The sequence below is a fragment of the Chiloscyllium plagiosum genome, unplaced genomic scaffold (assembly GCF_037043375.1).
Source record: "Chiloscyllium plagiosum isolate Xiang-an unplaced genomic scaffold, Cpla_swu_hap1 HiC_scaffold_14, whole genome shotgun sequence".
In the NCBI taxonomy this organism is placed as follows: Eukaryota; Metazoa; Chordata; class Chondrichthyes; order Orectolobiformes; family Hemiscylliidae; genus Chiloscyllium; species Chiloscyllium plagiosum.
The window spans coordinates 12,851,463-12,867,129 of NW_028270152.1; the positions used below are offsets into that span (position 1 = coordinate 12,851,463).

The window sequence follows — 15,667 nt, forward strand, 5'->3', positions numbered from 1 at the left end:
TGCCCAGCAACTGAGACACCCGTTGATGCAAAAAAGGATTACAAATGATAGTTCTTTGTAATTAGCAAATTGGGAAACCACGGGGAGGAGGATTCTCACACATCAGTCTAGATACTAGGGCTTGTTAATACACCCATTAGCAGCAGAACCCACCCATAAATTACAGTTCTAAAAACTGCCAATGAAAACAAAGGCATGAGAGATTTTTTACCACAAAACAAGATTTTATTTATGAACAGTTACACACAGAAATACAGAGGTATTTGACATCTCAAATAATATGGAATGTTCATGAAATATTTAAAATAAATAGATATCTGTAAGTGCCTTTTTCCAGCACCGACGTAGGAAATGCCCATTCTTTTAAGTCTCCTGCCGATGAATGTCAACCACCAGGTCCACGAATATCAAGACCTTGAGATTGGTCAGTTGATAATCTGACTACAAATAAAACCCATTCACAATAGTGTTATGCTTTTCTAGTTTATTCATTGTTGTCATCTCTTATTTCTTTAATAATAGTTATTAAATTTTGAAGTCCAAAGATATAGCCAGTGTCCTGTCCTTCATGGACCACGCTGTCTTCACCAAAATACTTGCACGTTGTGTGAGCAAAGTCAATCACACGGACATCAACCATGCTGCTGCTGGAGTTGGAGTAGGCATATGCTCCTGCAGATTCATCAGCTGACTCTTCAGAAAGGTCTTCAGAATATTCTGAATCTGAATCTGAAGTGGACTCTTTGCCATCATAAATTATGAGCAGGGAACTGGAGTAAAAACGGTACGACTCCTGTTTCTCCAAAACAGATTTTAGTTCAGACAGTTTCTTAAGAACAGGTTCAAAAAGGTCCCTGCGTAAATACTTTCCATTATTTAAAAACTGGTAAAGTGCTTCTTTAAACCCTTGTACAGAAAGCTTCCTTCCATGATATTTATTCATGAACATGAGTTGGCCAGAGTCTACTTGATATACCTAGGAGAGAAAATATAACATTAAAATCAAAATATTGTACAAGCTGGTCTACATTTGACAGAAATAGCATCAAGTTTATCAGTCATCATGCTGTATGTCAAATCAGCAACTGCCACTGAACAGCTGAAAATTCTACTTTTAAAGAAAGCAGAACTGTTGGGACATTACTGTCTGTCTGTCTGTCTGTCTGTCTATCTCTTCAAATATGTGCATAATCAACCCAAACGTTGCTACTTAAAAGTGGCAAAGTGAGTACTGCACAAAGATCCCTAGTCCAGAATGCTGAACAAGAATATTCAACACTGAATACAACAGGATCATTAGAAACACTGAAGCGAGGAGGCGGCGGTCATTCAGCCCTTCGAACCTACCCCACTGGTCATCACTATCATTGCTCAATCACTGATCCAACTCAAGAGCCCAGTGCTGCTTTCTCCCCTTAACGTTCGGTCCCATTTATCCCAAGTGCTATATCTAGCTGCCTCTTCAATGTTTTGGAATCAACTACTTCCTGCGGCAATGAATTCTACAGGCCCACCACTCATTAGATGAAAAAAATGTCTCATCTCCATCCTTAAAGGAATACCCTGAATCCTCAGACTGTGACCCCTGGCCGTAGACACGCTCAGCATGGGAACATCCTCCCTGCATCTACCCGGTTAGAATTTTATAAGTCTCTATGGAGATCCCCCCCCCCACCTCATTCATCTGAACTCCAGCAAAAACAATCGTCAGTCAGTCAGTCCCACTATCCTCAAATCATTAAATTTGGCAATAATTGTACTACTCCCTTATAACTTGTTTTAAGCAATTAAATTTGCTACTCAAAGGCTACCTGTAAAGTTGCACAGCCTAGTTAATATGGGATTGGACAGAACATAGAGGTGACATCAAGGTTTAGTTGCAACATTACTGAATAGCAGAGCAAGCTAAAAATATGCACACTGTCTACTCCAGCACCAAATTCTCAAACTCCAACATTTAATCTGCTACATTCAATGCAACTGTTTTGGAAAAGACCAAACACATCCACCTAATAATTTTCCTTGCTAAAAACTTCTTCAGCAACCAGAACATTCTCACATAAGAGACCAAAGTGTGTGCATGTCTTAAGTTCGCACACATGGAGCGAAAAAAAAATTAAAGGGCCTATACACTATTAAGAAAAAGGTACAATTACTTTCCGCTTAGAAAAAACTTTGACATAACTATTATCATACACACCTGCATCCCACAGACCCGAACACCAATAACAGCTGATGTACTCTGCTGACATTTACGGATTTGATTAGCTTTCTTTTCCTCAGATGCATCATCTCCATGCTGGCGTGTTCCCATTTTCAAGTCTAAAACACAAGGGACTTCATAACGGCACGTTAAATTCTCCAGTAAAATAAATTCTGATAATAACGTTAAGGAATTCACAGGAATGGGAGACAAAAAAAAAGTTAGTTAAGATCTGAATAGAAAAGCAAATCTTGAAGCCAAAAGACAAAATCTTGCATCTCCAAATCTCTTCAGAGGCAAAACAAATGTCTCATATTGCCAAAGACCACAGCACAACTGGGTCATACGACAATCAAAGTCAGTCATGCTCAGTCATAATGTAATGGTAATGTGCAAGTACCAAAGTCAGTCTGGGCTCATTCAGGTGGTTCACTCCGGTCAAACCACATCAATGATGAAGAGCAACTGTACCAAAAGACAACTGATTGCATGCAGAACTCTCAGCCTTCCCACCTACCTTCAATCACAAAACAAAACCAAACATATCTGCACGGTTCTATATATATCTATATACTACAGTGAAAAGGATACTGTATTGGTTTCTGTGCTTTGCATTATCCTTCATATGTTTCAGTTGTTGCTGGTGACACTTCATGCTCCAAGGGTTATGTTTTACTTTTCCAGACTTCTTCTCAATACTATAATACAATACCTCTGACTTCTTAGATTCAAATTCTTCATCTAGTTTATGGCTGTAAAAACAGAGTCAACAGTTTAATTTTTAACTTCAGTCTGTTCTGAAAATTTTATGGCATACATGATGATTTAATTTTAAAGGAATAAATCATTTTATCTATACACCACAAAAATGAATTCCAAAGTCTGTATCTCCCTATTGATTGTAAATACACGGGCACAGTTTTGTAGTTAAAATTAAAAAGGTGTATTTTTCATTAATAAGGAATTAAATTGCAATTACGGTACTTAAGCAGCAGATTGGAACAAGCCAAAACCTCTCATTTAATGAGAGCATAATAAATAAGTGAACAGTATGTGAGGGGGAATCACAACTGGCTTGTTGAACTCAAAACAAGTGCTGTTCAGAAAATTATTTGGGTCAGAACAGAGGACGATATTTATTTAGAAAACAAATATTGAAAACTGAAGGTCCAAAAGGCTGTGTTAACTTTAAACTAATAAACATTGAAAAGACAAAAGTATTCAACTATGGTGCATACATACTAAGAGATGAGCACATCATACAACTAGCCCATCACTTCAGAGACCAACCTTTTTATTTTCTCTTCTTTCCTATTTTGCCTGACCCGTTCTTTTCCGTAATTGTCATTTTCTAGTAACACAGGTTTCTTATTACTCCATTTTATTAGCTTATTTTTAGGTTCACATTCAGAATTATCTACATTTTCCAAATCAGCTTGGTCCCCTGATAATGGGTAGGCAATTAAGCATAGATTTCCTTCTTCATCTTCTTCAAAACTTACAGAAACGACTCCTACAAGAAGAACAGAAAAGGAAATAATTGTCAGGTAGGTAGAAAGCAGACATAAAAACCTTAGCAACTAAATTAGTCACTTGATTGCACAAGTAACAGTGACAACAAAAAACAGCCTGTTTGCTTACCCAAGCCTTCAGTTTTTATGCAGTTGTGTCGGCTTTCAACCTAACAAATCAAAAAAAAAACTAGACAAAGACACTTCTATAATCTGGAAAAAAAACTTCCAATTTATACAAAACAATCCTCCCCAGCCCAAACACTGCACATACATCAGCATATAATGAAATAGGAGTCAATAAAACAAGTGAGACAAATAGACTTGAGGAAGTTGTTTATTGGAACTGAAGTTATTTTTGTGCAACTTATTGAGAAAATGTATGCAATAGAGCAACATGGAAAACACCACTTCATCCAAATCTTGGAAGCCAATGCACCATAATTCTCCAATTATGAAACAGCATAGCAATGCAATTCATAAAGCCAAATGGTAAAAAGGCTGATGCAGAATAGTGAATACAAAGCTTGTTGCAACATTCTGACACAGTGAAATACAGAATCCTGTAAAGCTTTGTTAAAACCAAGATAAACCAATTATGAGACACACAAGCCAGCACATAATCTCCCATAAGCTCTACATACAAACAATTACAAGGTTAAAATAGGTATTACATTCCAATTTTTTTGCTATGTAAAAAAACACCAATTCATAATTCCATTTACTGTTTTGCAATTCATTGCAAATGTAGTGCATTCCCCCCTCACCCATCACGCAGTCAATGACCTGTGCTTGCTGCTTTGCAAATTCATTGAAGAGGTCTGCAAGTATATCTGAGGCCAGTCTTTGGTTTGGCTTAATGAGTTTACAAAGAATTTAGTTCAGCTGTTGGTTGACTGCTGCTTCAATCCTAACTTCGTCTTTTTTCTCAACAGTCCAACAGCAGTCTGAATGGGTCTTTTGTCATCCTGCACGACTGCCAGACAGAGCATTCTGGATGAAGGAACCTGTAGTTCAGATTGGTGCACTCAGCAGCTGGCCATGGAGTAAACATCAAGAATTGATCTAACCAGGGGGGTGGCAGAACCCAGGTTGTCCTTCAGACAGACAGGGTTAACCATGGGAAGCTAGGACAAGGGCTAGGGATTTATCCTGGAAAAAAAACATGAGGGGACGAAGAGGAGACATGAGTCCCAACCTTCCCCAAAGCACAAGACAACACATCCCTGAAAAGAATTCTAAATTTACATCAAATACATGCTTTACATATTAACCTAAATTAGTCTCGTCTAAATATTTCATTTCACAAAATTCTATCTAAAAATAATTACAATACAAGATTAAATGCTTACTTTTCTGAATATATACAAATTAATCTTTCACATTAAAGCATTCCAATGAATGTTATATGATTGGCATAAATTAAGGAATTAAAAACTACGCCCATAACCCAATACTGAAGTAGTTAACCTATTAATTTTACAAAACTTTATTGCTTAAATATTGATAGAAACTAAATCTGTTAACATATTTCCTCTACAATTTGTGCACATTACTTTCTTCCCTCTTAAATAAAAAATGCATGTGAGATTGCAATGTCCAAATGTCGTCACTTACTGTACTACGAACTTTCCCAACTAGTCTACAACAGAACTGGCTGACTCTCACACCCTGGTGGAGCTAGTTGTTCCAGTCGATCCCGTTCCCTCTAGGTGTAGGGCGTCAGGCTCTGATTGCTGCTTTTCCAGCTCTTACCTCAACTTTAAAAAGCCTGCTAAAGCCTACTGAAATCGTTAGAGAGAGAAAAGCTCCAGCGGTTTCATTTACACTTTAATAAAAACATACAATTTTGCACATTGGCAAGTCTTTATAAACTACTTATTAAATCTAGTTCATGTTCAAGATTAAAACCTAAAAAAAACTTTACAAATACTTTACATTTTATCCTTCTTGGGTGAACTTACCTCCATCAGCAGGCCCACTAAAGCATAGCAGAATACAGGCTACTCAAGCGTCACGCAACTACACTGCGATCTAGTTGGCAACCACGGCTTTCATCTGATAAACTTGAAACAAAAACAAGAGACAAATATTCTTCTCCCCACCCTCCCAAGACAGCCCAACACCAGTTCGACTTTGTACAAGAACAAGGAGGAAGGAAAACACAGAACACATACATGTTGTCAGACTAAAAAAAAAGGGTTTTGTACTTACCTTTATACTGTGGTGTAAACCGGCACATCTCTGGTGGCAGTGTTTCATAAAACTGGTGTTCCCGTTGAATGAGGGGTTTACAAATGGTCTTGTCATTAAAGCGGAGGACACACGAATGTCCTCCAACCTGGTGAACAAATGGCTCTAGGAGGACTCCTTTTGCATAGTTCTCCACTTCCATTGCTCCTAGTGCTGGGCTCATCCTTAAAGCACATTAGACAAACAAGTACAGCAGGCTGTATGAAGACTGTGACTATAACCCAGCTGGAGATTCTTCTCCCTCAGGTGGTCAATACACTGCCAAGATCCTGCAACAACAATTAAATTCCCAAAGTTTAGGTTTTCTCAGCTCTATAACCTATATGGAATCAGCTCTTGATGAACGCCAAACATTTCAGTAAACAATTTCTTGAGTTGTGACTCAACGAAACGCTGGGAAGAGCAATGAAATACTGAGCTGTGAGGTTACACACAAAAATAGTTGATCCAATTATATTCCACCTACGTCACAAAGTGCGACCAATTGACAACCACTTACTTTCAGTGGGAAGGCAATGGCAATGTGTCAAACAGGGAAGGAGCTGGGTCAGAAAAGAAAATTCAGAACAATGCTGCCCTCAGCTGGTTTCTATCTATTGCATAGTACTCCATTACCATAAAGGATCAAAGTACAACATAAATCCAATTGCATAATTCAAAGCTATCCTTAAAAAGGCAATTGCCGCAAGTCCTTTTTTTTTAAAAAAGAAGCAAAGTTTAGTAAAAGGCTAAACAATCATTAAAAGTAGAAATTAAACTTGGTTTCTTAAATACAGGTCAGACCAATAAGCACATTGAAACTTAACTCTTTAGTAATATACAATGGAGCTCTTTATGGTCCGAAAAAAAATTAAATTAACACTGCTTGTCAAGCTGAGTGTCTAGATGTTTCACTGTCATAGCTGCTGGATGGTTACATAATTTATAACAACTGCAGAATCTCATTAACTCTTAACATTTCAACATAAAAAAAAAAGAGGGAAATAAATTGTTAAAAGAAAATGCCCATTACTGTCAGATTGTTAGCCATTTTGATCAATCCCCAATAATTGTACATTTAGAGTAACCAAATATTTGTTTCAAGTTACTTTATTAACTGGGTGTCAAGTCAGGAGACATGCATTTGTGCCATTGTCTTTTGCAGAACAAATTCGACAATTTCATAACTAGCATTGTGTAGCCGCATTTTGTTTCACAAAATTACCAAAGCAAAACTCAGTAATTTCTAGGCTTTACATAAGGTTCAGAAAAGATAACCCTCCCCCAGGATTATAATTTAGAAAAAAAGCACAAAATCTCAGGATAACTCAACAAGCAAAAATTCAGCTATTGTGTTCAGTTACACACCTACCTTACAGTTTATTTACTCTTAAAATTATGTAATTTTTTTTGGCAGGGCAGAGAGCGCAAAGTGCAAAGAGCTAATATTCCACTTGGAATAAATACAATAACCGCTTTTAGAATTCGGATTCAGCTCACAGCAAGACAAAGGATTTCATAAATTTCATTCTAGGCACAAACAAGTGGTGCCATCTGAGTCACAAGCTAATGAACCCGATTGCTGAATGCTAATTATAATGAATGCCGAAGGCCACAGCTCTGGCTAAAAACACGCCCTCGCAGCAAGAAAACAAGTCAGGTTACACCCATGCCTCAATGATGAAACTAATGTAACCACATACTTGTACCCATTAATCTCGTTGACAAAATGTATGACCAAATGGCTCCATTACTGCCGAATAATATATACAGCTTGTTGAAAGTATTTACTGGGGATTGCAACGATGCAACATTTTACTAAATTTTTATTCAATATATTTGCATATTATCAGAAACATTTCAAAATTTCACATGCTTGGTAAGTTTTAGTTGTAGGTATTCTTTAGATACAAAAATCGAACCAACTTATACCAAAGATTTAGTAGATCTTTTCATGGAAGATTTGTGAAAAGACCTTTTAGATAGAAACAAGTGCTTAGTTATACCATATGCGTTGATACCAACAGGTGCAGATTATATTTCTGCATTAATTTGTATATTAGCAAGACAATAAATCAAACTTCTGCCATTTAAGTCCTTTACCAATCACCCCCCCTTCATCAAATAATAATTTTACATAAATCTTCTCTTCAGATTTTTACTAATCTTGCTTTGATAAATTTCAAAAAGCCATTAATCAAAGAATATTAAGGATTTTTGCATTGGTATAACTCTTATTAATAAAGTACAGGTGTACATAAATAAACCCAACATCCTACGAAGTATTACATGTCAAAAGTCCATAAATTTCATGTGAGGGGGTACAATATTAGTTTATCACTGATAGTTTCTGATGCCCTATAAACATTACTACAACTTGGCAACAGCATAAATATTACTAGTTGCCCTCTAGTACATTTCCTTTCATACACATGAAATCTAAACATCTACCTAGCTGCTCCTTCCACTTCTAATCGTACCTCAAGTTACCTTCAAGCACAATCAACATGAGGTGCTCACTCAATTCATAACATTAGCTTGCTGTTATTATTGCAAGAAGAGCCATTGAGTGGGTAGAAAAGGTGAGGATAATTATGCAACACTAGGGAGTTAAACAGGATATGAGGAAATTCACAATATATTGACTTTAAAAGAACTACATAAATATGCACAGGAAATTACGCCATGCTGCATGAATATGAATATACAGCAACTCAGTTTACACAAAACTTAATTTTATTTGCAGAGCCACAGCATTTAGTTGTCAAAGCTAATATTAGAACAATTTTATACAGATGCTAAATGTTTGCAGGTCATAGCTTCAAAATTGAATAGAACATTCCATAAGGTTAACAATATTACAAATAATGAATGCATAAAGCATTATTTTAGTTAGCTGAAACCTGTGGTGCAATACAGAAGACTCCAGTGCCAAAGCAGAATAGGCACCTCTGAAGTAATGAGTTGCCCATGTGATAACTGACAAAAACAAAATATGAAAGAAAACACTTATTTCATCTGAGCAAATCTTCTGTCACCATCATTTAACAGCCAAGCGTTCCTAACAGAAATACTGAAACGCCTTAAGTTTACCCTTAATCTTCCAATCCTACAATCATTTGATTTGAAATGAACATTTCCTTTAAATTTGAAATATATTAAATGCACAATTATACAGACGGAAATCCAAATGAAATAGCATACAAGTGTGAAGTGAGCACACACTAGCCATGCTGGATGTAGGTTTGCTCGCTGAACTGGAAGGTTAATTTCCAGCCGTTTCATCACCCTACTAAGGTAACATCTTCAGTGGGCCTCCAAGTGAAGCACTGCTGATGATTCCTGCTTTGTATTTGTGTTCGGGTTTCTTTGGGTTGGTGATGTCATTTCCTGTTCTTTTTCTTAAGGGGTGGTAGATGGGGTCTAACCCAATGTGTTTGTTGATAGAGTTCTGGTTGGACAACCGGACCATATAAATAGAAAGCAGGAATTATCAGCAGTACTTCACCCGGAGGCCCACTGAAAATGTTACCTAGTAGGGTGATGAAACAGCTGGAAATGAACCTTTTAGCTCAGCGAGCAAACCAACATCCAGAACCTCAACCTGAGCTACAAATCTTCTCAAAAATCACGACTTCCATTATGTCTGAAGTATGACATCTGAAAACCTCAAAATTCCAAACAACAAATTGCATTCTAAAGTTATGTTTTGTGCTATTGGCATGAGGTTCAAGTTCACAAACATTTTAATGATGCACTACACAACTAAACTTTGAATGAGCTAGAATTAAATTTTGATATTTCAAAATGGAATATCTGGAAATAGAACTATGGAATTTGGACACATTTGAAATTTTTGTTTTTAATTTACACCAGAGACAATTATTCTGAAGCAAGAAATTCTGTGATAAAATTTTTTAAATGAGTCTCAAATCTACTTGTCACTGATCACAATTATTAGTTGCTGGAAATACTCAGTAGGTCGAGGAACATCTGTGAAGAGGGAAATAAAAGGTCAGATTTTCCAATGAATGGCAATGTTGGCTCCCTAAGAAATGCAGAGCTATACTTCCAATCTGACAGTTCTTCTGTAGTGCAAAACTGTCAGCAGAAGGCAAACATACCAGTTTTCATAGCAGTAAGCCGCCATATTCTGAAACTCAGATCCTGACAGCCACTTTAACAGCTTATGTCAAAACTTAAGGAAAGCATGACATCAGAGTGGTGGGTGAATAGTGTGCTAGGGAGGAAGTACACTAGGTAGGGTGCCAGTGGTAGAAAGCTAGATGAGGAGAAGATAGGGAGCTAGTTAAGTAAGGAGTCAGATGGGGAGGGAGCAAGGTTCCAGCGATAGGATGCTAGATGAGTAAGGGGGTAGGGAATGAAGGTGCAAGGTAAGTGATGCAGTGTTTATACTTGGTTAGGGTGGGAAGTGAAGAAAGAGAATTCAGTCAGGATAGGCATGAGGGCTGTCTGATGAAGATCTGGAGAGATAAGGGTGGGATGTGTTGAATAGCTACTCAAGAGTTAAGCTATGTATTTAACAGTTTAACGTTTCCTGAGTAACTACTTTACTGAATCTCATTGGAGCCTTCAGACGTCCTAATGTATGTCAAAGACTTTGAGGGTTCCAGGTTTACAGGAATTGTCCATAAAAAAATTTCCCAGGCAATGTACTACAACAGCGATTCCATGAGGTCCCATACAAAACCACTAGCCACACTGCAACAGTGACTGCCTAGCCAGCAGGAAAACCAGATCAAAAGTAAACATTGAGGAAAAGTCATATTTGACTCAGCTGTAAGAGTCATACTCAATTCAAACCACTGAGTATTTTGAGCATGTACTATGTTTTATTTTATATTTATAGAATATCTTACTTTTGTATTAAATATTTCTACCTAACAATTTCATGCAGTTGAGTTCTGAATTTTTCACTGAACATACAACACAGTCAGCACATATGCAAGTGTTGGAGCAGAAAAGTCAGTCAAAGAAAACAAAAGAATGATGCATCAAATTAAATGTGAAGAGTAGGTCTAAGCATTAGTTGGGAATTTAACTGTTTGAAAACTGCAAGAGATTTAACATTTGGGTATTTTTAAATACAGGTAGCTATAAATGGGCTCAAGTAATTGAAAATATTGAGCAAATAAATATTTAAAAAAATAATTTTCCACTTAAAACATTGATGGGACAGCTTGTGACAATACTTTGAATCTTGAATTTTTTTTAAAAGCATTGAATATGGCATTTCTTTTATATCTAGAATTTAGTATTTACCTGCAATGGAAAACAAGAACAGGATGCTAATGAAAAAGTGGACCAATAACTGACAGAACCATTTTAAAACTGTCCAGAAGGAATCTGAAATGTAAACAAGCTTTAGGAAACTCAGATCAATGTTTATCACCTGCTCAATCATCTGTCAGATTTATTCATGCAACGACAGGAAGTTCCTTTCATATGTACTCTGAATTGCATACTATTTTTATATATGCATGTGTTTTAATAAATGGATGGGTGCTGTTGGTTGTTAACAGTTAAACTAAAACTGCAGACAAACCAGCTAACAAAAGTTTAAAAAACATTAGACTTGCTCGATGCAGTGGAAGCACAACTGTTAAAAGAACTTTCAGACAACTCTGGTTTGCAATCAATCATTCTGGAAAAAGGTTAAACCAATTTCATTTGGCCAATGAGAAAACTTGAACAGCAAGACTCAAAACAGGAAAAGAAAAAGCAAAGTAGCAAAAAGCAAGCCCTAACTTGTGGATAATATTTATCCAATCTACTAAAAAAAAATCACTGAAGAAAAACCAAATACACAATTCTGCTGTTTGAAATAGATTACAAATGATTAATGCAGATTCAATTTTGCAAATATTTTTAATATACATTTTCCAGTAAGTATCTCTTCAGTTAATGGAATTGTTGCAAACACATATCACAGTAATTCTACAAGATTCTTCATTATCTCAAATATGCTTTCTCCCAAATCATCTCTATTCTTTTTTGGAAATGTTGCTGGCAAAGTCAGTACTTGTTACCACCCCTAATTGCGATGATTGAAATGACCTAGAAAGTCAGACAGTATTTAAGTTATCACCTTGCAGTAGATCCAGAGTGACATTTCACCAGATGAGGCAAGAATTGCAGATTTCCTTTCCTCAAGGACATCAGTGAAGCAGATGGGGTACTTATAATAGATCTATAATAGTTATCATGGCAATAAATAATCAATTTTATATTCCAGATTTGTTAACTAAAGTTAAATTCATACTGAGATACTTATGAATCAATGTCCCCAGTGCATGGGTATCTGGATTATTAGCCTAATAACATCATAGATCACAGGATTCCTACAGTGTAGAAACAGGCCATTTGGCCCAACAAGTCCATACTGATCCTCTGAAGAGTAACCCACCCAGACCCACTCCCCTACCCTATAACTCTACATTTACCCCAACTAATGCATCTCACCTATATTTCCCTGAACACTATGGGCAATTTAGCATGGCCAGCATGGTAAATTCACCTAACCTGCACATCTTTGGATTGTGGGAGGAAACCGGAGCACCCAGCGGAAACCCACACAGACATGGGGAGAACATGCAAGCTCCACAAAGACAGTTGCCAAGGCTGGAATCAAACTCAGGTCCCTGAAACAGCAAGGCAGCAGTGCTAACCACATGCCTTCCATTACCAGCCAAATATTTACCAATTATCATTTATACTTCCACAATGCAGACAGGAATATTTTTGTTTAGAAACCAAAATATACCTTCCATTATTTGGAAATGGTAAAAATAGTGAGTCAGGTACAATCAGACAGCCTGTAACACTTGCACAATTTTTCACATGGTTGGTTTATAACTGAAAGTTATAACGTCTGCCCTCAATATTTAATTCCAAACAGGATTGTTTTACCACTTCACAGCTACCATTTTGATAAAAATGCAAGTCAAATAACTGGCAAGCAACCAAAAATTAAATTCAGAGCCTAGTCAGGAAAAATAACTTATCGGAATAATCTATGTATTGAGCTAAGATTATTACCCCTTTTAGATCCAGATACGCTTATTTCTCTACCCCCACCCAGATATTTGTACAAACAATTTATACAATCAGTTTCCATCTTCTTGAGACAGTCAAGATACCCTGAAATAAAATGACTCATCTTTTAGTTGATAGAGAACATTTACTACAGCAACCATTTCTTAAAATTGTAACTTCAGTTTGTTTCTAAGTCACCCAGCCAATTTACCCAACCAGATTCTCAGGTACATGTTTAATTAACAACTGTAGAATTCAGACATCACCAAAAACCACAGGTTGAATTCTGGGATAATTATGAATTTCTGTTTCCAAAAAAAAAGTGTTAAGATACAACACTTTAGCTGCTCCATCAGTTTTGAATCTCCCCATTTCCCACACACAGAAACCAAAATGCACAGGGCTCAGAAAAGTTTAACAAGGATGTTGTCAAGGTTGGAGGGTTTGAGCTATAAGGAGAGGCTGAATAGGTTGGGGCTGTTTCCCCTGGAGTGTTAGAGGCTGAAGGTGACCTTAAGGAGATTTATAAAATTATGGAGGGGCAGAGATAACGGTGAATAGTCAAAGTCTTTAACCCCGGTAGGATAGTCCAAAACTAGAGGGCATAGGTTTAAGGTGAAGGGGGAAAGATTTGAAAGGGCAACTTTTCATTCAGAGGGTGGTGTGGTATAGAATGAGCTGGACTGAGATGAAATGGGGGAGGTTGGTACAATTACAACATTTAAAAGGCATCTGAATAGGAAGGGTTTAGAGGGATATGGCCAAATGGAGGTAGATTAATTTAGGATATCTGTTTGGTTCTCGTTGCATTGCTGTCGACCTGACCATAACTTAGCAGTTGAAAACACAATTGTAATTTTTGTATATTAATTCTGCCAAAGGATATGGGTATAAAAGGCTTTGTTTTATTAAATTATCAAGTCTCTTTCAAAAAGAATGGACACAAGCTTCTAAAAGTGAACAAATGACTTCTTCCATCCAGTGGGAGATATTAACAAATACAGCTGGCAAAAGCTGTGAGCTCCTAAGTTATGCCAATTTACACTTATTTATAATATTGATTTTATACTATTCCCACAAACAGTCCTGACAAAAATATATTCTCTGGGATTAAGCAGATAAAATTCGGGGGGGGGGGGGGGGAAAGAGAAGAGAAGAGACAGACCGAGACCAAGAGACAGACCCAGAGACAGAGAGAGCAAAAAAAACATGGCTAACAAATGGTGCCCACTCTCAGCAGCACTGGGTGAATGGAACTATTATTCTCAACGTGCAATGGCATATATCACAAAATGTAAAAGTTGCTGATGCAAGATTTCTAGAAATATAAACCGTACAAACCATATATAGGCAATTCTTCCAAGAATTTAATTCTTCAAACTGGATATAAATTATAATCAGAGGGAAGATACCAATTATGGTCAGGGAGAAAAAGTTACAAGTTGCATATATACACATTGTGTATTTTGTATGGATTACCAAGTACACTTTTCTGCAGAGTCCATCCGAGAGCAAGTAATTAGGGTGCATTATACAATTAATGTAAGTAACATAATTCAACATAAAGTACATCTTTAATGGCATTGTTTCATTAGGATTTACACTTATTTTTAGATTAATCGTAACCTCTTTGGATGAGTACAACAAAACCTAAAAATGTCAATGTATTAAGTGTTCAATAATTTGGATGTAAACTTCTAACCGAGCACTGCCATAGATCTTGAAGGAAAACAATTATTAGCAACATAAAAAGGAGTTGCATTTCAAGATCATGTAAAAGTTTCAATCTGAATTGCCCAGGAAGTTGAAACTTCAATAGTTAATCACTCGGCATTTGATACCCTGAGAAAGTCCACAACTTGACTTAAGAGTCAGAGACATTTGAGATATCCGACTGACCTGTTTAATGATTACTCAGGAAAAGTCACAGGTATTAATTACTAAAACTCCTGGGTAACAATTAAAATGGTCCCAACTCATAACTAAACCACCCCTTGGTTACATCAACCACCTGACAAACCTTACCCAAACCCCCTCAATAAATCCAATCTGACTCAACTCTCTCCTCCCCCAACCCGACCTGACCGTTCTCACCCAATTCACGCATGCACTAGTCTTAGCAGGCCTCAACATTACCTAACTGACTGACAGACAAGACCTTCATTGTAACATCAAATGGTGCAAGTATTGATGTTACTCTGCATTGCTTTAAAGGAGCATCCCAAAGAACTGACAAATAGCCTCAGAATAGGGTGCTGTCAGGTGGGACTAGATTGGGTTGGGATATCTATTCAGCATGGATGAGTTGGAAGGAAGGGTCTGTTTCTGTGCTGTACATCTTTATGATTCTATGACTAAGTATACATTTACAGAAGGCTACTTACAAATTAGATGATCAAAATGATATTAGTAGGTTCAAGTCAAGGGACAGTCAGGTACTAAAGTTTAACTCACATTCATTTCTCAATACATTTAAAATTTGTCTCTCAGCTTTTTCAAAGACTTTTAGTGACCATCATTTTCTTTACTCTTTCACAGCACGCTTTGATTGCTGACAAGACCAGCGTTTGTTACCCATTTCTAATTTTCCTAGGAATAAATGGCTAGCTAGGGCTATTTCAGAAGGGAGATGAAAGCCAAACCACATTGTGGTGGGTCTGGAATC

The 15,667-nt window shown here is 36.9% G+C and overlaps 1 protein-coding gene across 2 annotated transcripts in view; it reads right to left on the reverse strand.

The window, feature by feature from the left end:
• Positions 1–203: 203 nt before the first annotated feature.
• The window catches only part of ip6k2b (inositol hexakisphosphate kinase 2b), a 33,746-nt gene continuing 18,282 nt past the window's right edge, over positions 204–15,667 (reverse strand). The window contains exons 2-6 of one of the 2 annotated variants that reach the window (XM_043707637.2): positions 5,929–6,236; positions 3,494–3,716; positions 2,795–2,955; positions 2,201–2,376; positions 204–976 (exon numbers count right to left, since the gene is read on the reverse strand). In XM_043707637.2, coding sequence (XP_043563572.1) covers positions 485–976; positions 2,201–2,376; positions 2,795–2,955; positions 3,494–3,716; positions 5,929–6,130 — 1,254 coding nt within the window. In that variant the 5' untranslated portion in view covers positions 6,131–6,236 and the 3' untranslated portion in view covers positions 204–484. Of the gene's footprint in view, positions 977–2,200; positions 2,377–2,794; positions 2,956–3,493; positions 3,717–5,928; positions 6,362–15,667 lie in introns of those variants that run through there. The other variant, XM_043707636.2, reaches the window with a different exon arrangement.